We start from the raw sequence: 25,848 nt of genomic DNA on the forward strand, positions 1-25,848 counted from the left end.
ACAGGAAAACACAGTGTTTCTTATTGAATTCTGTTGAATAAAGATGTTCATTAAGAGATGGATTACGTACCTTGAGAACTTCTTGGAATACAGAGCAACCTGTTGTTAACAGTGATTACTCCAAAGGAATAAGAGACAAATTTGGGGGAAGGCAGCACTCACTTCGAATTCTCTACAACTAACACGTATTACCTTTATTTTAACAACAACAACAAGGGATATGGTAATAAAATATCTCAGAGATTTTCATGGAATTAAAACATACACACAGAAAAATACTCAGCATCCAGACAACACTGAATAGAAGTTAACCATCCTGATGGATCAGCAGCTCCCAGAAAGAACTTCACATGAGCAGAATGAACTTAAGAACTTCTAAATCGTACCAGTGAAAAGTTACTAAATGTTAATAAGTCACTACACTAGATTATTAATTCGTCATGTTGGTAAAACGCTACTTCTAAATAATAAAAATGAACAAACATAGCCAGCATGTTATACAATATGGTTTCTTAAACCCTCCTGTTATGCTATAAGCAAGTGCTTTCTTCTTCATTTTCAAATGAAGAGGACAAAAATGAAAAAACTGCCTGCTTACTCTAGAAGACTTACTAGACTCAAGGAAAACAAAGGAACACAGTAACATTAGAAGGGTCAGGAAAATGACCTTTCAAGAAGATACAGGCCTGTTTTGTAAGTTCCAGAAATACTGTAACTAGCAACTATATTGTCATATTGTGGTTTTGTAGCTGTAAGACCTGGCTGTTTCTACTATAAAACTTTGGTCAAACAGAAGGATTAAGAGTTGTCAAAAATCAATCAATTACTATTAAGTGAGTGTTCAACATACAAAAAACATTCCTGAGTGACAGCCTACTGCATTTGAAAATAACTATTTTGGGTCCAAACTATGGCATTCCATGTAAAATTGCTATTCAATAGCTCACCATTACTGATTTCTGTAACTATAAAATAATATCAAAATTACTTCTAACTAAAGGGGGCATTTAAAAATTGCCACCCAGATGTGGTTTTAAATTAGAAACAAATGTTTTATAACCTTAGAAAAGAAACTATTTTCTCAAAATACTGTTTTTCAAGAAATCTCCTGCAAATATTTTAGCAAAATGCAGGAAACAGGGAATACTACACAAAAGAAAGTAAAAGCAAATCCCAGAATGATATGAAATAAATAGCCACCAGCCCCCTCCCCCCCAAAAAACTATACAACAAAGATAGAGACCTACTAATTCAAGTTGAAAAGATCAGAAGACCCAAAAGAGACTTCTTACAGAAACTTGAAAACTGACAGAATACCAAATATGTTTAAATATACTAAAAAGAGATTTACAAACCCAAAGAAAGGGTTGGGGTAAATTAAAAATAAGTACACAAAGAGCTAAGTAAAGGATCTGCATGGGAAAGAAAAAGTAATCACAATATAGTAATAATGGGTAACACATGTAATGCCTACTATGTGTCACTATTCTAATTACTTTACAGATGTTAACTCTTTTTTTAAATTTTTTTAATTTATTTCTTTTCAGTGTAACAGAATTCATTGTTTATGCACCACACCCAGTGCTCCATGCAATACGTGCCCTCCATAATAACTACCTCCTGGCTCCCCCAACCTCCCACCTCCTGCCCCTTCAAAACCCTCAGGTTGTTTTTCAGAGTTTCTCATGGTTCATCTCCCTTCCAATTTCCCTCAACTCCCTTCTCCTCTCCATCTCCCCATGTCCTCCATGTTATTTGTTATGCTCCACAAATAAGTGAAACCATATGATAACTGACTCTCTCTGCTTGACTTATTTCACGCAGCATAATCTCTTCCAGTCCCATCCATGTTGATACAAAAGTTGGGTATTCATCCTTTCTGATGGAGGCATAATACTCCATATGTATATGGATCACATCTTATCCATTCGTCCGTTGAAGGGCATCTTGGGTCTTTCCACAGTTTAGCGACCATGGCCATTGCTGCTATAAACACTGGGGTACAGATGGCCCTTCTTTTCACTACATCTGTATCTTTGGGGTAAATACCCAGTAGTGCAATTGCAGGGTCATAGGGAAGCTCTATTTTTAATTTCTCGTGGAATCTCCACACTGTTTTCCAAAGTGGCTGCAGCAACTTGCATTCCCACCAACAGTGTAAGAGGGTTCCCCTTTCTCCACATCCTCTCCAACACACATTGTTTCCTGTCTTGCTAATTTTGGCCATTCTAACTGGTATAAGGTGGTATCTCAATGTGGTTTTAATTTGAATCTCCCTGATGGCTAGTGATGATGAACATTTTTTCATGTGTCTGATAGCCATTTATATGTCTTCATTGGAGAATTGTCTGCTCATGTCTTCTGCCCATTTTTTGATATGATTATCTGTTTTGTGTGTGTTGAGTTTGAGTTCTTTATAGATCCTGGATATCAAACTTTTGTCTGTACTGTCATTTGCAAATATCTTCTCCCATTCCGTGGGTTGCCTCTTTATTTTGTTGACTGTTTCCTTTGCTGTGCAGAAGCTTTTGATCTTGACGAAGTCCCAAAAGTTCATTTTTGCTTTTGTTTCCTTTGCCTTTGGAGACATATCTTGAAAGAAGTTGTTCTGGTTGATATCGAAGAGGTTATTGCCTATGTTCTCCTCTAGGATTCTGATGGATTCCTGTCTCACCTTGAGGTCTTTTATCCATTTCGAGTTTATCTTTGTGTACGGTGTAAGAGAATGGTCGAGTTTCATTCTTCTACATATAGATGTCCAATTTTCCCAGCACCACTTACTGAAAAGACTGTCCTTTTTCCACTGGGTATTTTTTCCTGCTTTGTCGAAGATTATTTGACCATAGAGTTGAGGGTCCATATCTGGGCTCTGTACTCTGTTCCACTGGTCTGTGTGTCTGTTTTTATGCCAGTACCATGCTGTCTTGGTGATCACAGCTTTGTAGTAAAGCTTGAAATCAGGTAACGTGATGCCCCCAGTTTTGTTTTTCTTTCTCAACATTTCCTTAGCAATTCGGAGTCTCTTCTGATTCCATACAAATTTTAGGATTATTTGCTCCAGCTCTTTGAAAAATACCGGTGGAATTTTGATCGGAATGGCATTAGAAGTATAGATTGCTCTAGGCAGTATAGACATTTTAACAATGTTTATTCTTCCGATCCAAGAGCATGGAATGGTCTTCCATCTTTTTGTATCTTCTTCAATTTCTTTCATGAGTGTTCTGTAGTTCCTCGAGTACAGATCCTTTACCTCTTTGGTTAGGTTTATTCCCAGGTATCTTATGGTTCTTGGTGCTATAGTAAATGGAATCAATTCTCTAATTTCCCTTTACAGATGTTAACTCTTAACAACCCTATGAGGTAGGTACTATTTATATACTCATTTTACAGGTGAGAAAACTGAAACATACAGATTATAAAGGACTTGCCCAAGGTCACCCGTCTACTACAGAGCAAACAGGCTACATGACTGTTGTTAAAATCACTTATAAATCAGAATATAAGCATATGGCAGGCAAGGGGTAAAACAACTAAATACTCTTCTTGCATCTCCAGGAAACCTAGAGAGAAAGCCTAAGCCAAATCATCAGGACATAGCAATATAATCATGTTACTTAGAGATATGGAATTAAATGACAAAATAATCTGTTTAAAACGTTGAAATAAAGATAAGTAAGTTCTGAGGATGTAATGTACAACATGATGATACTGTATTGTGTATCTGAAAGTTGCTAGGAGCATAAATCCAAAAGTTCTCATCACAAGGAAATAAATATTTGTTAACTAGTGAGATAACAGATATTAACTAAATTTACTGTGCAATATATACATATATCAAATCATTTAACTTGATATGCCTTAAACTTATACAAAGTTAAGTCAATTACTTCTCAGTAAAACTGGAAAAAAGGTTGAAAGAAATTACGTGGTATAAGGATTATAGAATATTTGACTCGAAGCATATCTTTCCAAGAATCAAAATCATATTCCCTATAATGCACAGTGCACATATGCTAAGGCTCACCTCCTACAGTCAGTATTTTAAATTGAATGCCATATTCTAGCTCCATGAAGATCCATCTAAAAGACGAGTTGCTTTCTTTTCCTGAGTTAAAACATTATACCAATTAATACAGAATTAGGACAGTGTATTTATACTTTCTGCTAATAGTGTGACTGAACAAGTTACTTTCCACCCCACGAGTGAATATCCCATGGGGCAAAACACACAGCCCACCTTTTTTAGCCTCTTCCCTGGGGGATATCACTCCTCTGATGAACTAGGCCTGACAGACTGGCATCAAAAACTAAAACAATTAGACTGACTGCCCCTTTCTTCCACACTAATCTTACTTCCATCCTAACACCAGCTGTATTCAGTGACTTACCCCCTTACAGTGGTATGTTTACACACTTATCATTATTTGATTGTTCCAAGATTATACTCAGAAGGCCATGCTATTTAAAAAAGGATAACATCCAGGGTGCCTGGGTGGCTCAGTGAGTTAAAACCTCTGCCTTCAGCTCAGGTCATGATCTCAGGGTCCTGGGATCGAGTCCCACATCAGCCTCTCTGCTCAGCGGGAAGCCTGCTTACCTCTCTCTCTCTTCCTGCCTCTCTGCCTACTTGTGATCTCTCTCTCTATCTCTGTCAAATAAATAAATAAAGTCTTAAAAAAAAAAAAAAAGGACAACATCCAGAACCCAATCATCAAATCTTCCTAAATTTTAAATAAAGACTTCTTGCTTCCAATTGCAAATACTTGCCATCTGGAGTGTTCAGAGTTAAGTTCCAAAGGTTTTTCTTTTTACCCCTCTTGATCAAGGAACTCTTGTTAGAAAGAAATCTAGAGCAGTCTTCAGCATTTAAAACAGAAAAAAGAGTGGCTCTGACTGAGACGGGAGCAGGGAGCTGATGCCATTCCCACTTGTGCCCAACTCTATAGGTATCTTTCAAAGCAATTAAGCTTAAATAATCAGATGCCCTCCTATCCTCCATTCAAACCTCACCTTTCTTCAAGAGTACAGAATATAATAATAACTGATTTTAAATACCATCTGTCCCTCAGTGGAAACCGACACTTCTAAACCCTTTAGCAATAACTACCTCTACAATTCACTTAATCTATTCCATTGTGATATCTACTGTTGTTTTGATTCTCAGGTAAACTTTGGACAAACTAAAAGCAGTAAAAAATTTTTAAAGGAACCACATTTCAAAACGCTTCTACTCCATCCTCACTTCATGGTGGGCAGAATAAACCCAAGATAATATATAAAGACCAACATTTAAATACCTCTTAAGTATTCATGGAAAATTATTTTTTCATATCTATTCTGAGAAGTAATAAGCTATGTAATAATTATCAAGATTTTAAAATAATCATGCTCGATTTTACTTCAGCAAAGAACACTTTCAACAAGATTATGAACATACCCCTGGAAAAACACAACACACTTTACATATTTCAGACTACTTGCTATTCTTTTTTTTTTTTTTTTAAGATTTTATTTATTCATTCGAGAGGGAACAAGACTGAGAGAGATCACAGAGGGAGAGGGAGAAACAGACTCACTGCTAAGCAGGGAGTCCAATGCTGAGCTCAATCCCAGGACCCTGAGATCATGACCCAAACCAAAGGCAGATGCTTTACCAACTAAGACACCCAGGTGCACCAGACTACTTGGTATTATAAAGAAGCTTACAACGCACTGGGGATCAACTCTGCCGCCACTTAATTTTTCTCCCAACTGTATTTTCAATATAGCCATCATTGACTAACATTTTGAAATTTCACACATTTATTGAAAAGTAGCTATCCAACTAGGTTTCTACATTCCTCAGAGTGCTTTACATTTGGTTCATGAAACTTACATCAAATTCCAACTTTTTAGTAAGAGGACTAATAGGATTATTCTCAAAAAATAAATGGGGGAGCTATCTCACGGAACAGCTTAAGTAGCTCAAGACTTGTATTTCAACATATACGAGGGTTCAAGTAAATGAAGGAACTAAAGTATTCATAAAAAACACCTCTCACCTGTATAAGGACACCTACCTTCCTCTTACTTGCTGAGGCCACGAAACAACCTGGTCATAGCCTTCAAAATCACTGAGGGTGTCAAGAATATCCCTACATCTCCTAACAACTTTTGGTGGCTGAACAGCGTTCTTTCCCTAACCCACAATCCCACTAATCTTCTTTCCCCATTCATTACCAGACTAGGACCACCCAAAACCAAGAGTGACTGACTACCCATTCAGACTTGTGAATGCTTAACGGGGCAATCTTTCTCTCCTCATCTCTGCAAAATGTACCAATGACCCAACTAAATTAGACTTAGAGTTCCCCAAACACACTTTCTTTTCCTTGCCACAACCTGGTCTATCTGCTGCTGATACTCCCCTTTACATCTCAGTTCTCAGAAGCTTTATCTACCCCTTCAGGTCTATTTCAAATGCTACCCTCTCCATATAGCGCCCACACCACACCCCAACCCACCCCCAAACCTAACAGGTCACATGTGCTTAGTTGGTCCTTATGTGAGAGCACTTTGTCCCACTGCTTTACTCTCTACCTGCTGAACAGCACCAAAGCACTGTCTATTGATTACCTATTATAACTAGCTGTAAACCTTGAGTTTTCACCCCAAGAGAAGGTATTTTTCTTTAGCACCAAGGAAAAGGTCTACCACGTTTAAGAGCTGATAGGAGATTGTGTGGTTCTCAGTCCTAGCTACATATTAGAAACATCTGTAAAGATTTTCTTTAAAAATATTCATGCTGTTTCCTACCTCAAATTTAATCAGAATCTCTGAGGACAGGTTATGTTGGTGATTTTTTTTTTTAAGATTTTATTTATTTGACAGACAGGGACACAGTGAGAGAGGGAACAGAAGCAGAGGGAGTGGGAGAGGGAGAAGCAGGCTCCCCGACAAGCAGGGAGCCCGATGCGGGGCTCAATCCAAGGACCCCAGGACCACGACCCGAGCCGAAGGCAGACACCTAAAGACTGAGCCACCCAGATGCCGCTATGTTGGTGATTCTTACTTATTTCCAGGATTGTGAATCACTGGACAGCAATAAAGTATCAACGGGGTAAGATATTTGTGTTTTCATTTCACTGCTAGAACAAGTCATTTCCTATTTTATTCTTCTTATCTAGTTAATCCCAACATCTCCTATCCTATTTTAGGCTCTACTAATTTGACAAACTATCAAAACAGCTTCCTACTGGTTTCCCTACCTGGACCATCTCTTGGTTTCAGCTCAGATCATCTCAGGATAGTGAGATCAAGCCTCATGTTGGGCTCCACGCTCAGCTCAGAGTCTGCTTCAGTTTCTCTCCTCTCGCCCCCCGCCCTTCCCACTTGTGCTTTCTCTTTAAAATAAAGAAGTAGGGTGCTTGGGTGGCTCAGTCAACTGAGCATCTGCCTTCATCAAGTCCCACATTAGGCCCCCTGCTCCACAGGGAGCCTGCTTCTCCCTCCCCCTCTGCCTGCTGCTCCCCCTGCTTGTGCTCTCTATCAAGTAAAGTAAATAAATAAGACGTTAAGAAAGAAAGGGAAAGAAAGAAAGAAATCTTTTTTTTAAAAAAAGCTTATGGGATGCAGTTAAAGTGAAGTTTATAGCTATAAATTCATATATTAAAAAGGAAGAAAGGGGGCCACTGGGTGGCTCAGTTGTTAAGCTACAGACTCTTGGTTTTGGCTAGGGTCATGATCTCAGGGTCAGGAGATTGAGTCCTGCATTGGGCTCTGTGCTCAGTGCAGAGTCTGCTTGAGATTCTCACTCTCCCTCCCCCTCTGCCATCCTCCCCTTCAAAAATGATAAAATATTTAAAAACATTAAATAAATTAAAAAATAATAAAAAATTAAAAAGGAAGAAAGATCTCAAATAAATATCACTAACTTTACACCTCAGGGAACTAAAAGAATAAACTAAATCTAAAGCTAGCAGAAGAAAGGAAATGATAAAGAGTACAAGAGATTAATAATACAGAAAAACAATGACGGTGGGGGGGCAATGGCGAGCAGTGAGGGGAAATCAACCCAACTAAGAGTTTAATTTTTTTAAACATCAACAAAATTGATGAACCCTTACGAAATTAACTAAGAAAAAAAAAAGGGGGGACTCAATTCACACACACAAAAAGGGTAAATTCCCACTGCGTTCATTCTATGAAGCCAGCGCCACCCTGATATCAAAGTCAGACACCACAACAAAACTACAGACCAACATCCTTGATAAATGCTGATGTAAAATCCTCAACAAAATAGTAGCAAACCACATTCAACAACACATCTAAAAAATTATACACCATGATGACATGGGTTCCTGGAATTCAAGGATAGTTCAACATACAAATACAAAAAAATTTAATCAGCATTTAAAAATCACCACTACATGAACAAAATGAAGGACAAAATCACAGTCATCTTAATCGATGCAGGAGAAACATCTGACAAGACTCTACACTCTTTCAAGATTAAAACACTTGTTAGGAACAGAAGAAACTACTTCAACATAATAAAAGCTGAAAAGCTAACATCACTCAATGGTGAAAGGGTGAAAACGTTTCCTCTAAGACCAGGAACAATACAAGGATGCCCACTCTCACAATTTTTATTCAAAATAATATTGGAATTCTTAGCCAGAGCAATTAAGCAAGAATAATAAAAGGCATCCAACTAGGAAGGAAAAGCAAAATTATCTTAATTCACAAATGCCATGATCTTATATGCAGAAAATGTCTTAAAGATTCTAAAGTGAAAAACCATTAGAATAAACAAAATCAGTAAAGTTGAAGGATACAAAATCAACATGCACCAACTGTGTTTCTATACATTAACAATGAGCAATCTGAAAAGGAAATTAAGAAAACAATTTCATTTATAATAGCATCAAAAAGAACATTTAGAAACAAGTGTTTCTAAGTGAGGAAGGTGAAGAACTTATACCCCCAAAACTACAAAACATTGCCAAAAGAAATTAAAATCACCTCCAAGTGGAAAGCAGTGCCATGTGTATGGACTGAAAGACTTAATATTGTTAAAATGTTAGTACTACCCAAAGCAACATACAGATTCAACACAATTGCATTCAAAATCCCAAAGATGTATCTTTTATATATTATATATATATAATTTATATAATATATTTTATATATATTATATGTTATTTATATATTCAACAAATCATCCTAAAATCCACATGTAATCTAAAAGGCCCCCAAATAGCCAAAACAATTATTTTTAAAATGAATACACTTAGAAGACTGAGACTTCCTGATCTCAAACTACTTGATCTCATACTACAAAACCGCACTAAGCAAAACAGTATGGTACTGCCATAAAGATAAATATACATACTATTGGAATAGAGTGAAGTCCAGAAATAAACCCTTATATACACAGTCAAATGACCTTAGTAGAATGCCAAGACCACTCAATAAGAACAGTGCCTTCAATAAATGGAGTTAGGAAAACTAGATATCCACAAGCAAAAGACTGAAATTAGACATTTATCTTATACTATATACAAAAATAAATTCAAAATGAGTTAAAAGACCTAAATATAAGGCCCAAAACTATAAGACACAGGGGAAAATTTTCATGACATTGGATACAATGATTTCTTGGGTGTGGCACTAAAAGGAACAGGTAACAAAAGCAAAAATAAAGTGGGACTACATCAAACCATCAAGACTTTTAAGATTTTGGGGACGTCTGGGTGGCTCAGTGGGTTAAGCCTCTGCCTCAGCTCGGGTTGTGATCCCAGGGTCCTGGGATAGAGCCCCACATTGGGCTCTCTGTTCAGCAGGGAGCCTGCTTCCTCCTCTCTCTCTGCCTGCCTCTCTGCCTACTCTGTCAAATAAATAAATAAAATCTTTAAAAAAAAAAAAGACTTTTAAGATTTTTATTTATTTGAGAGAGAGAGAGAGAGAGCAGGAACAGGAGGAGGGGCAGAGGGAGAGGGAGAAGGAGACTCCTCACTGAGCAGGGAGCCCAACGTGGGGCTTGATCCCAACATCCTAGGATCACGACCTAAGCCAAAAGCAGACACTGAACCACTCATGCACCCCAAACATTAAGAGTTTCGCTCATCAAAGGACACAACTGACAGTGAAGAGGTAACCTATGGAACGGAAGAAGAGATCTGCAAATCATGTACCTGATAATATTATGGTTAATATCCAGAACATATTAGTCGGTTAATATCCAGAATATACAAAGAATCCTACAACCCAACTAGAAAAAAATCAAATAACCAGATTAAGAAATGTCAATAGACATTTCACCAAGAATGATTAAAAAAAAAAAGGCCACAAGCATCTGAAAGATACTAAATATCACTAGTCATCAGAGAAATATAAATCAAAACCCAATATGAGATCACCTCATATCCACAAGGATAGCTACTATTAAAAAATAATAAAATAAATAAAATTAAAAAAACAAACAAGCACTGGCAGGGATCTAGAGAAGCTGGAACCCTTGTGCACTGTTGGTGAGACCATAAACTACTGTGTAAAACCATAGTGGAATAACGCAGTTACTATGGAAAACAGCATGATGGTTCCTCAAAAAATTAAAATAGAACTAGTTAATGATCCAGCAATCCATCTTCAGGATATACAGCCAAAAGAACAGAAAGCAGCGCCAAAGAGACAACTGCACCATGTTCCTAAGCAGCACTGTTCACAAAAGCCAAAAGGTGGGAGCAACGCAAATGCCCATCAAAGGATGAACAGATAAACAAAATGTGGTACCTACATACAATGGAATACTCTGCAGCCTTAAAATGGAAGGAAATCCTGTCACATGCTACACCATGGATGAACCTTGAGGACATTATGATAAGTGAAATAAGCCAGTCGCAGGGGTACCTGCAGTTAATTGGCTGAGCCTTCAGCTCAGGTCAAGATCCCTAGGTCCTGGGGATCAAGTCAGAGTTGGGCCTCTCTGCTCAGCTGGGAGCCTGCTTCTCCCTGTTCCACTCCCCACCCCTGTTTGTGAGCGTGCGTGGGTGCTATCTCTTTCTGTCAAATAAAGAAAATCTTAGGAAAGAAAAGGAAAGAAACCAGTCACAAAAAGATAAATACTATATGATTCCACTAATATAAGGTACCTAAAGTAGTCAAATTCATAGATACAGAAAGTAGAATGTTGGTTATCAGGCTGGGAGAAAGGAGCAAAATAGAATTCCTGTTTAATGGGTTTCAATTGTGCAAAATGAAAAATTTCAGGAGACCTCTTCCACAACAACGTAAATATACTTAATACTGAAACTGTACACTTAAAAATGGTTAAGGTCCTAAAGTCTTTTTTTACCACAATAAAAAAGACTTTTTTAAAGCTTATATAAAGACTTTTTTAAAGCTTTTTTATAGCTTAACTATAAAACTACAAAGATAAATGTAAGAGCAATGATCCAATTTTTGTTTTGAAAAAATAAAAACAGCTAACATTTGAGTGCATACTATATGCCAAGCTCTGATTTAGGCAGTTACTATGTATTAATGCTGTTAATCCTACAACAACTATAAGAGGTCAGTGCTATTACCATCCCATTTTATAGATGAGAAAACAGAGATAGACAAGTTACTTAGCACGTCCAAAAAACACAAAGCCACGGGTTTTTTTGTTTTGGTTTGCAGGGTTCTTTTTTTTTTTAAAGTTTTTTATTTATTTATTTGAGAGAGAGAGCACAAATTGGGGGGGAGGAGCAGAGGGAGAGGGAGCAGACTCCAGGGAGCCCAATGTGGGGCTCAATCCCAGGGTCCCCAGCTCTTGACCTGAACAGAAGGCAAACACTTAACTGTCTGAGCCCCCCAGGTGCCCCTAAAGATTTATTTGAGAGACAGGGAGCATGTATGTGCACATGCACATGCACACGTGCCGGGGGTGGGGGGGAGGTGTGGACAGCGAAAGAGGGAGAGAAAGAGAATCCTCAAGCAGACGCCCCATTGAGCGCAAAGCCCAATGTGGGACTCGATCCCAGGATTCTGGGATCATGACCTGAGCCATAATTCAGAGTTGGCCGCTTAACCGAGTGGGCCACCCAAGCACCCCACAAAGCCAAGTTCTAAATACAGACCCTCTTCAGACACTATTCATGCTCTTAACCTCTATGCAATACCTACAGAAAAGTCTGGAAAGATAATGAACCAAATTATTAACATTCTCTTAGATTCTTTCTGATCATGATGGACTTTTCATTTCATACACTTCTATTAAATTTATGAAAAGATTACGTACTGCTTTTTATAATGAAAAGCAAAAGGAGATACTGACATTTTCAGAAAGTATACTTAATGTAACAGCAAGGTCTCTATACCTACTATCAATGACTTTATTTACTTAAATATCTCTGGACTCAGACCCTCTACTACAGTAAAGCTACTCTATTTACTATAACACGCTTTTTCAGCTGGCTTCTCTACTTCCATAAGCTATCCTTCCCCTGGAATATCCTCTCCTACGCTCTAATGTGCACTTTCTGATTTACTCTTCCACTTTTAGTTATTTTTGTAACTTATCAAAATGCAGGTAACTCACCTCCTTCAGGAGGCCTTCCTGTCCTTACCTATACCATTTTTCACCAATTTAGTATGCTCCTTTGAAAAAACTGCCCTACAGAGGTTTTATTTGTGTCCCTCATTAAGCCATCAGCAAAGTTCCTTGAAGATGTTACTACTCCTTCTCCTACAGGCAAGGGCACTCCAGGGGCATAAAATATACTTAGCACCAAAATCTAGAGTTCTAAAGACTTTCCTACCAGAAACAACAGCTCCTTAGAGATAGGACTGGTTCCAGATCTGGAATAGGGAAATTACAAGGTAAATCTGATTTGCCTTGCGCCAGAAGGCCAGGAAGCAATCAGAGACTAATGCAGGAGAGTCAAAATATACAGAAACCACTCTGAAAGTGGTTATCACCAACAAACTGAGACAATCTGAACATCCAAAAGAACAAGGATTGCAACTTATTTTAATGTTTAATGAAGGCAGGGGCACCTGGGTGGCTCAGTCAGTTAAGCACCTTGATTAATGATTTTGGCTGGCGTTGTGATCTCAGGGTCATGAGATTGAGCCCCACTTCCAGCTTCCCGCTGAGCATGGAGTCTGGTTGGGATTCTCTCTCCCTCTCTCTCTGCCCCTCCCCCCTGCACTCACAAGCCTCTCTTTCTCTCTCTCGGGGCAGGGGAATGAAAGGGGAAAAAATCCAAAGGTTCCTATACTGAAAAATGGGGAAACTACAACAAACATTTGTGATTCCTGGAAGTGACCAATATATTACCATGTCATTACATGTCTTCTAAGTAGGAATCTTACCATTTTTAGGGAGAACATAGTTTTTATTAACCAGTTGATGAGGAAGAACTTCCTTAGAGGTGGAAAAAAAAATCAGACAGTAAATGACAGAATGGGTTTGGAAGGGAAATCACTATGTGCAAATCCTTACTGAAATAGTTATCAGGCAATGACCATCATGGATACTAAAACCACTTGGAGAAAGATCATGAAGAAAAGCATGTTCTCATCCTACAGATTACATAGGCACTGCAAAGTAAAAAATACATGTTTACAGTGGTCATCTGGCAGCAACCTCTCTAACCAAATGTCAGATTTTGAACTGGAACAACCAAGTATCTGTTTCTCCTAATGTGATAAAATACAAGGCATGCAGGATCACCTAGGTGTCTTCTCAAGTGAATCTTGACAGATTCTAGTTAGGCCTTTGGACCTAATATTTGGCTGAAGGAAAAATACCGGGGATAAAAGAACAACTTAAAGACACTACAAGGAAATAAGGAGTTAATCAAGAATATGTGATGTTGAGGAAATAATGAGATAATCAAGAATATGTGACGTGCTACAAGACAACTAGTCTCTTTTAAAACAGTTAGCATCGTGAAATAAAGATGAGAGGACTCTTCTAAATGAAAAGAGACTGAGAGACATGACGAATGCTACTTGTGAGCTCTGATAAGATCTTAATTTCCTTTAATATTAATTTTTTATTTTATATATATATATAAAATATATATATATATAATTTATAATTATATAATAATTAATATAATATTAATTAATTTAATATTAATTAAAAAATAATAAAAAGCAAAAAATACAACTAAAGATGCCTGGGGGATAACTGGGAAATCTGAATAGGGCTGACTGTTAGATGATGTTAGGGAATTCCTGTCCATTTTCTTAAATGTAATCATGGCATTGTAAACAAGAAAGAAGAATGTCCTTGTCATTAAAAGAGGCATGCTGAATAATTAACAGGTGTGGTGTCATGTTGTCTGTGACTTTCAAACGTTTCAACAAATTCACAAATGCAATACACACACAAGCAGACACAAAGCAAACAGGGAAAAATGTTAACTTAGGTGATGAGTGTACTGCAATTAGTTAGTAGTATTCTTCTTTAAACTTTTCTATATGTTTGAAATTCTTCACAATAAAAAGCTAGGGAAACTTAATAAAGTTGTGAAATAAGTTAAGGGGAAAAATAACTCAGTGTCTCTTTCACTTAGCACTTCCTCGTGATTTTTTTTTTCTTAATTAAAGCAAACTTCACATATAATATTAGTTTCAGGTGCACAACATCCTGATTCAATCACTTATCTTTTTTTAAAGTACTTCCTGTGTGTACAAGTAACCTTAAGTCCCTCAAGGACACTTAAATTTTCACAGGTTTACAAATATATAAATAGCCCAACAGATGCTGTTATTCGTAACATAAAAAACCACTTTGATAAAAATCAAAATGTCCGTTAATTTCAAGTCTTAGCTAGGATATGGAACAATATAAAGCTTTTGATGACAGAAGTGTAAGTATAATCATGTTGGAAAACAATTTGGCACCACCAAAACAAAGCTGAACACATACATATCCTATTACTCAAGAATGTTTCTGATGGGTGTATACCCAGGAGAAACTCTTGCACACAGGCACCAGGAGTTAGGCTTAAGAATATTTAAAACAAAAACCTGGAACAACCCGAATTTCCATTAACAAAGAAATGAATGAACTATGATATATGGATTCACTGGAATACCATAGAGCAATGAAGAATGAATGAACTAGAGCTACACACATGAATGAATCTCAAAAACATAATGTTAAAGAAAACAAGTTACTTAACAATACTAGCACCGATTTCATTTATAAAAGTTTCAAAAACATCGAAAGTAAACAATGCATTATCTAAGGAATCAAATATGTGGAAAAGCAAATGAACAATATCCCGACAAAATTCGGGATATAGTAGTTCCTTTTATGTGAGGAAAACAGTGAAGCCTTCTGCTTTTACTACCAATGTTCTTTTTAAGGACTTAGGTGCCAAGTATATAGGCATTTACTGTATCATTTTTTTTAAGATTCTATTAATGATTCACTATTAGTTTTTTATTCTACTCAAAATCTAATAATAACTGAGTAAAAAAAATTTAAATAACTGACTTTAAGGTACATAAAACCTCAATTCAAAAACAATACTAAATTATTCACATAATAACTGCACTTACATTTCTCTGCATTTATTTAGTAGTGAACAATGCAAAGCTATCAGTATTCAAATAGTCAAACCTACCAGTAGTGCCAATTAGGAAAATAATGAGGAATAAAATAAATCCCCAACCCAAGAAGCCATGCCCCATTTGAGGAAAAAAACAAAAGCCATGCCCTATCTAATGGCACCTACAGTTACCTATTTTACTCAATGACTTAAGCTCACAGCTTGACAAAAAAGACAAAGCACCCTTCAGAATCTGATACAAAGTTTGACCTTTTGACCTTTTATCAAGGTAGAATCATTAAATACAGGTTCATAATATGGAGAAGTCTCTGTTTCCTTTTACTTTATGACTTTAAGGAAAGTGCTAACATCACAATTTCATTTATCTTTTATACCCTAACCACTAGAGGCCTGAGCCTATGACCCAAATAATGCCACCCGAGCAGACCCCAGCTGACAGGATTTTAGGAATGCTTTCCACCAGACATGGCACAGAGGTAGTATCATCAGGAAGAAGTCCCTACAGAACCTTGCAATAAAACAAAACTTTTTTTAATGTAAGAACACTTTAACATGAAATATACCCTCTTAACAAATTTAAGTGTCAATATAATTTTCCTTGTTGTAGGTACAATGCTGACTAGCAGATGTCTAGAGCCTATATTCATCTTGTGTGACTCAAACTCTGAGCCCACTGATGAGCGCTCCCCATTTCTCCCTCCTCCCAGCCCCTGGCAGCCGCCATTACATTCTTCGATTCCATGAACTCAACTGTTTTAGATACCTCATGTAAGTGCAATCATCCAGTGTCTTTCTGTAACTGGCTTATTTTAGGTAGCACGATGTGGCACACTGCAGAATTTCCTTCTTTTTAAGGCTATGTAGTATTCCACTGTGTGTATATACCACAAATTGTTTATCCATTCACCCATCCATGGACATTCTGGTTGTTTCCATGACGTAGCCACTGTAAACAGTGCTACAAGAAGAGAACTTAATGTGCAACGTGTAATTCGAGGGAAGTATCACAGGGTCCTTCCACCAGGTTCAACTACAGCTGCCAAACACATAGCAAAAAAGACCTAGCTTACAGAGTATGTTGAATTGCTCTTTATTCAAAGTCAGACACAAGACTGATACCAATCAAAGAAATCAAAATAAAAACACATAATTGTTGAGCTAGGAGTACTACCTGCCCAAGCATGAATAAGCAAATGCCGCATGTTAAAACAGGAGATCGGGAGAGGTTCACGATCAACCAGTAAGGGTAATAATTGTATTTATACTCCATTACATTAAAACTTTACTATGAAGAGATTTATAATGGTTGCTCTATGGAGTATGCCTGCCTACAGCACATCTATTAAATAGGTTTGCTATCAATACCAGGGACAATTCCTTATTAGTAGAGTTACCATGCTATTGTTTCTCTCTTCTAACATCTAGAGCTAAGTATGTGCCCCTCAGCTATGTGCATATGTGTCTATTACATCACCCCGACCAAATTTACTAATACCAAACTAAAAATTTTGTATGTTGGGATGCCGGGGTGTCACGGTTAAGCATCTGCTTTCTGCTCAGGTCATGATCCCAGGGTCCTCCTTGCTAAGCAGGAAGCCGGCTTCTCCCTCTTCCTGCCACTCCCCCTGCTTATGCTCGCTCTCTCTCTCTCTCTCCTTCTCTGACAAATAAATAAAACTTTTAAAAAAACAAAAGTAAGAAAATAAAAATTTTGTATGAAAAAGATTCACTCCCCTTGGGGCGCCTAGGTGGCTCCGTGGGTAAAAGCCTCTGCCTTCGGCTCAGGTCATGATCCCAGGGTCCTGGGATCGAGCCCCATATTGGGCTCTCTGCTCGGCAGGAAGCCTGCTTCCCTTCCTCTCTCTCTGCCTGCCTCTCTGCTTGCTTGTGATCTCTGTCTGTCAAAATAAATAAATAAATAATCTTTAAAAAAAAAAAAAAAAAGATTCACCCCCCCAAAAATGACTAAAACTTCTATCTACAAACTGTATGAACAATATAAGATCACACCTACTTCCGTCAGCCCTTCAATCTCTTAAAAACAAACAAAAAAAGAGTTAAAGACTTGTTCAACTTTTGATTACCTACCAACCAAATGATGCTTGCTTTTTAAAAGTTCTACTGGAATATAAATATAACTCATGCCAAAACCCCAGCATAACTGTTTATACTATAAGCATGTCAATAAAAGGATCTCTCCACTGACCACCACAATGTCCTCAAACCAACACTGGTCTTTTGTAAGATCAATGAGCTTTATAAGAAGCTATGACAGTTGTACCCAACCACCTAACTTACAGCAGTACCTAGGGATGGTATGAGATAATGCGAGGAATTTAAAGATAATCCTTATAAATACAAAGTATAATATGGTAATATCTCCATCAGTGATGAAGATGAGTTCCAGAAACATGCTGCATTCTTAGGAAGGAACTTTGTTATGAAAGGACAAGAGTTTCAGAGGGTACAATGACATTTCAAAGTTGCTACATACTGGAAGGGCAATTCTTTCCTCAGTTTCCAAATCCAACTCCCAAGATGCCCAGCTACACACTTTCCTCCTGGAGACCCAAATCACCTTACCTTGCTACTGCTTCTTTGAAAGAATCTACTCCAAGAATGTGTTCAAAATGTTCATAAAAAGATGGAAGCAGGAGTAGGGGGGGTGGGGGAAGTGGCAAAATGAGTGAAGGGGAGTGGGAGATAGAGGCTTCCAGTTTCGGAACAAGTAAGTCACAGGAAGAAAAGGCACAGCATAGGACATATAGTCAATGATATTGTAATAATGTTGTATAGTGACAGACGGTAGCACACTTGTGGTGAGCACAGCCTGAGGTAGAGACATACTGAATCACTATGTTGTACACTTGAAACTAATGTAACATTGTATGTTAACTATTCTCAAACTAAAAAACTTTTAAAAAAAGTGAAAAACTTCTACATACTGTGAGAATTACTAAAATGTGACAGAGACACAATTAGAAAAATGGAAAAGAAAGAAAGAAAGAAAAATGGGGCTAAGAGACTTGCTTGACACAGGATTGTTACAAACCTTCAATTTGTAAAAACCACAGTATGTGTAAAGCCCAATAAAGCAAGCACAATAAAACAGGTGTATATGAGCGCCTGGGTGGCTCAGTGGGTTAAAGCCTCTGCCTTAGGCTCCTCTCTGCTCAGCAGGGAGCCTGCTTCCTCCTCTCTCTCTCTGCCTATCTCTCTGCCTACTTGTGATCTCTGTCAAATGAATAAATAAAAAATCTTTAAAAAAATAAAATAAAATAGGTGTATATATGTATGTGTGTGTGCATATACCTCTATATGTATACCTATATGTACCTCCATTCCTAGCTTTTAATTTCTCTCAGAATGATATGTGTGTTTTTAGTGTAGAGATCTTTCATTGTTTTTATTACATTTTTCCTAGTTTTTTGATTTCCTTTGATTATAAAAGATATAACATCTTTTATCATTTTATTTTTCAAAAGCTATTATGGAGAAACAAAAATTGTTTTGTAGTTAAAAAAACAAAAATAAAATTTTCATAAACAAATGATACTTCTCCTTAAACATTTCTAAACCTTCCTTATAAATGGGACACCTGGGTGGCTCAGTCGATTAAGCATCTACCTTCAGCTAAGGTCACGATCCCAGGGTCCTGGGACTGAGTCCTACATCCAGCTCCTTGCTCTGAGGGGAGCCTGCTTCTCACTGCTGCTCCCCCTGCTTGTGCGCTCTCACGCACGCTCTCTCCCCTTCTCTGGCAAATAAATTTTTAAAAATCTTAAAAAACAAAACAAAACAAAAAACCTTCCTTATAACTAGGTGTAATAGTATTAGACATGAAACTACATGCATAATAAAACCACTCACTGAACAGTGTGCTAAGTATTTTGCATGCTCTCTTATTCACCTTCCCCTCAATTCTATGGAAAGGAAACACCATTAGCCCTCTATTACAAATTTAAGAGAGAACTTGGCCAAGGACCTGGTAGTAAAGATTTAACTCCAGGTCAGACCATAAACCCAGTCTCCTTCCACTCATACTATACTCTTTTAAAGTTCTTACATCTTATAAATGGTTACAAATCACTCAGGTCCTTAGCTGATCCTTTAACTACAGACAAGGTAGCATCTGTCCTGAGCTATTTACTAAGGGCTTGAATGCTCTTTGCTTTCCTTGTCAGGCCCAATGACCTCTTTTCGTTAAGAAACTGAATGCTTAAAAAAAAAAAAAAAAAAAAACCTGAGTGCCTACAGTGTACAAGGTAGAGAAAATGAAAATATGTAAAGCATAGCCTCCACCCTCAAAATATTTTTACAGACTCCTAGGAACTAGGCATAAACTATTACACTACTATTAAAATTAGTAAACTACTATTAAATAAGAATGAACACTTCTATAAGGAAATGCCATCAAACATCAGAAAAGCTCAATTTTCAAGTAAAAGGGATTTTATTCATATAAAGAGCCAAAACTTTTCTTAAAATTAAACATCTTAGCAGCCCCTAGCTGGCTAAGTCAGAAAAGCATGCGGCTCCTGATCTCAAGGTTGTGAGTTCGAGCCCCACATTAGATGCAGAGATTACCAAAAAAGAAAAAAACTCAAAAAATAAATTAAGCATCTTAGATAAAAATATTTTTGTACCTTAAGCATAAAACACAGCATAATACTACAAAGAACTTAACATTGACAGGTGCCTGGGTGGCTCAGTTGGTTGGGCATCCAACTCTTGATTTTGGCTCTGGTGATGATTTCAGGGTCCTGAGACTGGGCTGGGCGATGGGTTCCCCCCTCAGTTGAGGGGGGAGGGGTCTGCTTGAGAATCTCTCCCCGTCCCCCAACACCCCTCCCCCTGCAAATGTGTACTCTCTCTAATAAATAAATTTTTTAAAATGTTTAAACAAGACCTAACATTGATTAAATTTACTAATGTGTGAAGTGTTTTACATACACTTAGTATTTACACCAAAATCCTGTACTATCCATGGGCCCACTGAATGTAACATAAAACAGAGAAGTCAAGTTATTTGCCCAAAATCACACAGCTAGTAAATGATGGAGTCATGATCCAAATGTAGCATATACCTCTTTATTCAGCCTTGTGATGCATTTATCATTGATGCAAACATTCTATGCCCACCTACTGCATGCATAGCATTGTGTTGAGAAATGAGAGGGCAGTGAACAAGATAGCGTGTTCACAAACCTCCCCTTGTGATTAAAGAACAGATAAATAAGAAAATAAATGAGATAACTACTGATTGTATAAAATATCCTAAAGGAAACCAAGGTGTTGTGAGTAAGTAACTGGGAAAGGCTTACCTCTGTTATGGCCTCTTATAGTTTTGTTCTCAGATTATTCCCACATAAGCTGGCCAGACAGCCAGGCTGGGGACCAGAGAAGCAGGCAGACAGAAGACAGACCACTGAAGATGATCAGAGAAGTGGCGAGAAGAAGCCTTATGTCATGTTTTCACGAATATGTTGGCATTTTCCCACAAATCCTAAGGAGACAATGTTCTTTCTACTGAATAATACCATGCCTAAGAGAGTATCACCTATACCTGATGAATATGGTTTCACAGTCAAAATCTCAACAAGTAGGTGTCTGTACGTATTAACTCATTCAGCATTACAAAATGCAACCTAATTTTAAACTCAAGGTAAACCACATTATTCCACTCATGGTACACAATTTCCAAAAGCAAATTATTGGGTTTTTGGTTTTAAATCCAGGTCCCACATAGCCCTCAACAAATTAAAATTTGAAAAATTATTTCAAAGAAATAAAAAGACTCATACCACGTTTAGCATGCTGAGTAGTCCCAATGCTATTTTTAGAAAGAGCAACACTTCTCATGTGCAACTTTTTCCAAATGATACTAACAAGGTCAAGGATCATGTCCTATCTAAAAACAAGACCTATACAACATAGCCAGAATCTCTTAGAATGGCTTATGTACAAGTCATGTGGCCTGAAGGATTTACTTGTATTTTACATGTCTTTATGTTTACATACTTTATATTTAAAATATTCATATTACTTGTATATACTATTCTTATTTGTTTTCATTCCAATCATTCATATTTTTCATATGGCAGTGTTCAAACAGCCTTTTTAAGAAGAAAAATGCTTCACGTCTTACCAGCATTTCACATTCACTGGATAATTTGAGCTCAGAACAACGTTGAGAAATATGTAAGTAAGAGTATCATCTTCCCCTCTGTACAGTGGTAGGAGTGGAGCTCAGAAAGGTTAGGTAACTTGGCTAGTTCAAGATTGCACAGTACTTGGCAAAGGCAGGGCCCTGACCAGGCCTTCAGACTCTTTGTCCATGCTCTTCTCCCCACAGGACGCTACTAATTTAATACATGAACTTTCACGCGTCTCCCTCTTCAACAGACCTGCACTGGAACTAAGAGCCATAGCACTGCGGCCCTGCCGATACTCTTGAGTGTCCAAATGCAACCGGAACACGAGTGCTTTTCAGTAAACATAAACACTAGCACACGTTTCAGTCAGGACCCCATTCAGTGCTGGGTTTGCTTCACTGCACAAAACTTATTAAAATACACCATGCCTTAAAGCATAACCCTTAATGGAACTGACTTTTTCACTCAGTGGCAAATTCTGTAAATGAGAACGGTGACTCATAGCGCTAACTTATGGTTTTCTAAATTAATAATTTTGGATGCAAAAGCAAACGAATGAATTACAGACCCCTATCCATCCCCAAGCCCAAAGTTGCTTAAGTGTCAAAGCGTGGCAGTAAAACACAAGGAGAGAGGTGGGGCTGGTGCTAGCGTTCCTCCTCTTCTGCGACCCCGGGCAACCCACTCCTCAAAACCCCAACGGGTCTCTTCCGACCCCCAATCCCGCCGGGATCAGAGTGACTGACTACCCGGCCTCGTGACGCCCCACGACCACGACCAGAGTGCTGCCGGGAGCTGCGGCTGTGGGGATACGCACGGCTGAGGCTGCCCCCTCCCCGGGGCGTCCCCACCTGTCTCGGGTAGCCCGCACACCTGACAGCCCCAGCAAGGGCAGAGGATGCGCGGCGGGAAGCCGCCCCTCAACGCGGCGCCCTAGAACCGCCAGGCTGCCCAGGACAAGTCCGCTTCCGCCCCCAGCCCACATGGCCGCTGGAAGACCGCGCCCGCGTCGGAGGGGCCCAGGATCCCCGGAGGCGGGAGGGGGCGGCGGCGACAGTGACCCGGGGAGGAGGGAGCGCGGTTGGCGCGCCCGGGGGGTGGAAGAGGAGGAGCGCGTCCCGACCGGCCGCGAGGACAGGAGAGCGGAGGAAGTCCGCGGGCCGCACCGGCGCCGCGGGGAGCAGGCGTCTATCTACCTGGGAGCAGAAGTACGAGCCCTGGATGCCCAGCTTGATGCAGGTGGGACACTGGAGCTTGGCCTCGCTGCTGCAGCCGTCTGTCTCGCACACGCGCGTCTCCACGGCCGCCATGCTGCCTGGCTGCTCGAGGAGCTCCTCACCGAGGAAGAGGAGGAGGAGGAGGAGAGAGGGCAGAGGAAGGGACAGAGGCCGAGCCAGGGGAGGAGCTCGGCCCGCGGGGCCTGGGCGCGGAAGCAGGAGGAGCGCCGGGCCGGCCCAGACCACGCTGCGCGCCCCGCCCCTGCCCCGCGCGCGCAACTGGCGCCCCGCCCCGCGGCGTTCGCCCCGCCCCCGCCGGCGGCCCCGCCTCCCGGCGCTAGGCGCGCACGTGGGGGCTGCGAGGGATGGTGGCGGAGACCTCCTCCGGCTCCGGGTGGTCTCACGTCTGTCCCGGGCGAGAGCGACCTCCTGGCCCTGGTCAGAGAAGGCCAGGTGCTGCCGGCGGGGAGGGGCCCTCATGTCTTGCGCCGTGTGTATTTAGAGAGCCAGCGCTTTGGTCCTGCCTTACTGGATCGCAGGGTCTTGAATGTCCTCCACACTCGCAGGAGGTTGGAAAGGGCGCCCCGCTCCTCTGCGTTGGTCACCCGGCAGCTTCTTGGAAAAGGAAAGTAATTCCTTTTTTAAAGTTCTGTTTCTCACGGATAGTGTCTGCTCTGAGGCCTAAGGACCACCATTCAGTCATTCACAAAAAGGGGAGCCAGAGAGCTGTCAGGAGGAGATGGGCTGAGATTTGCATCAATCCTCCCTCGTGCCTGATTTTCTTCATACACACACCCCCATTCACAATGTACAATGCTAGTAATAGTAACACTACAACTACTAGATATTCAATAAAACAATTTCGTGTTATCCCAGTCGATTATTTAAAAGGTGAGTAGGGAAGAATTGTATTAATCTTGAATCATCAGGATTGAAAGGAGCTTTAAAGGTCTTCTGATGCAACTTGTTGCCCAGATCGCTTCAACTACATCCCAGATCTGCCATTTTCTAACTTGTGCTTGAATATCTATCACTAGGGAAGGGAGAGGGACTAATACTTATTGACTATCAACTAAGTATTGTGAACTTCGTGTTATCTAATCTATATTTTTTAATTTAACATATTTAATAGAGGAGAAAAACTCATGTTACTTTTATTTTTAATAAGTTTTGCTGTGTAAACAGTACAAATAACAATAAAATCAAACACATTTTTTAAAAAGATTTTATTTATTTGAGAGGAGAGAGTGGGGAGGTGGGTGCAGAGGGAAAGGGAGAGAAGCAGGCTCTCTGCTGAGCAGGGAGCTGGATGCAGGACTCAACCCAGGACCCTGGGATCACGACTTGAGTGGAAGGCAGACACTTAATGGACTGAGCCACCCAAGTGCCCCCAAATACACTTTAAAAAGTAAGACCTGAGCAAAAAGAAATCAACCACTAAATATATGTGTGTATAGATGCATATATATGTGTGAGTATATATCTATCTATCTATATATATATATATACCACATATGTGTATAGGTATATATAAGATTTTTTAGCAAAAATATTTTTTGTTAAAAACCATGCAGAATCTTTAGTTAATTGCTTTCTTCAGTTATTACTTTGTGAACTTCCTTTATTGTCATTAAATATAGTATGATTTATTATTGATTTAATTATCATTAAACCATTAAGTTATTGACTTAAATAAAATTTACCACATAATTTTAGCATCTGCATGATATTCTATTGTATGGATAGTTTACTGAACCACATTCACTAGTAATAAGCATGTAAGTTATTTTTAATTGTTACATATTATAAGCAAGGCTTCAGTGAACACCCTTTTATTTATTTTTTTTTTAATTTTATTTATTTATTTGACAGAGATCACAAGTAGGCAGAGAGGCAGGCACAGAGAGAGGAGGAAGCAGGCTCCCTGCGGAGCAGAGAGTATGACGCGGAGCTCAATCCCAGGACCCTTGGGATCGTGACCTGAGCTGAGGGCAGAGGCCTTAACCCACTGAGCCACACAGGCACCCCTCAGTGAATACCCTTTTAGCTAGAACTTTGTGTACATCCTTATTTACTTAAGATATATGGGGGTTTTTTTGTTTGTTTGTTTGTTTGTTTTTGAGTAGGCTCTACACCTAGCATGGAGCCCAACATGGAGCTCAAACTCCCAACCCCAGACCATGGCCCAAGCTGAGACCAAGAATGGGATGCTTAACTGAGTGAGCCACCCAGGTGCCTGAAAGATATATTCTTAAAAGTGTAACTACTACATCAAAGGCTTGTCACTATTTATTTTTTATAATATGATTTGTCAAGTTTTCCTTTAAAAAGTGTATATAAGAGGTGCCTGGGTGGCACAGTCGGTTAAGCATCTACCTTTGGCTTAGGTCATGATCCCAGGGTCCTGGGATGAGCCACACATGGCTCTCTGCTCAGCGGGAACCTGCTTCTCCCTCTCCCTCTGCCTGCCACTCACCCTGCTTGTGCACACTTTCTCTCAAATAAATAGATAAAATCTTTTTTTAAAAAAAGTATATAAATTTACAATCTGCTCATAACTATTCTGACATATTATTTCCTGAGACTTTACTAGTGCTGGTTATTATTTATTTTAATGTTTGTCATTTTGATAAATGATAAATTGTATCGTGTTTTTTTATTTTATATTATAATGAGGCTGAACATTTTTCTCGGATTATCAGCATTTGTATGTTTTCCTGTATGTGTTTGCTTTTGTCAAATTTTCTTTGTTGCAGAACAATACTTAAAAAAAAAAGCCAAGACAAATTGGCCACACTGCCATTGCCTAAACACATCAGTGCTTTATTTGTCCTTGTTACCTTTGATGTGGGAAACAAAGGCAGAAGAAAAATTACTAATTTCCTTACTACCCTTAGCCCACTGACAGGTCCCTGAAACAGG

General features: G+C 39.1%; 1 protein-coding gene across 1 annotated transcript in view; it reads right to left on the reverse strand.

Annotated features, from left to right (window-relative positions):
* Positions 1-23,126, reverse strand: part of METAP1 (methionyl aminopeptidase 1) — a 67,319-nt gene extending 44,193 nt beyond the window's left edge. The window contains exon 1 of the mRNA XM_045995074.1: positions 22,906-23,126. Within this exon, the coding sequence (XP_045851030.1) occupies positions 22,906-23,019 (114 nt within the window). The 5' untranslated portion in view covers positions 23,020-23,126. The remainder of the gene's footprint in view (positions 1-22,905) is intronic.
* Between the last annotated feature and the right edge of the window lie 2,722 nt (positions 23,127-25,848).

Source organism: Meles meles, chromosome 2 (assembly GCF_922984935.1).
Source record: "Meles meles chromosome 2, mMelMel3.1 paternal haplotype, whole genome shotgun sequence".
NCBI lineage: Eukaryota > Metazoa > Chordata > Mammalia > Carnivora > Mustelidae > Meles > Meles meles.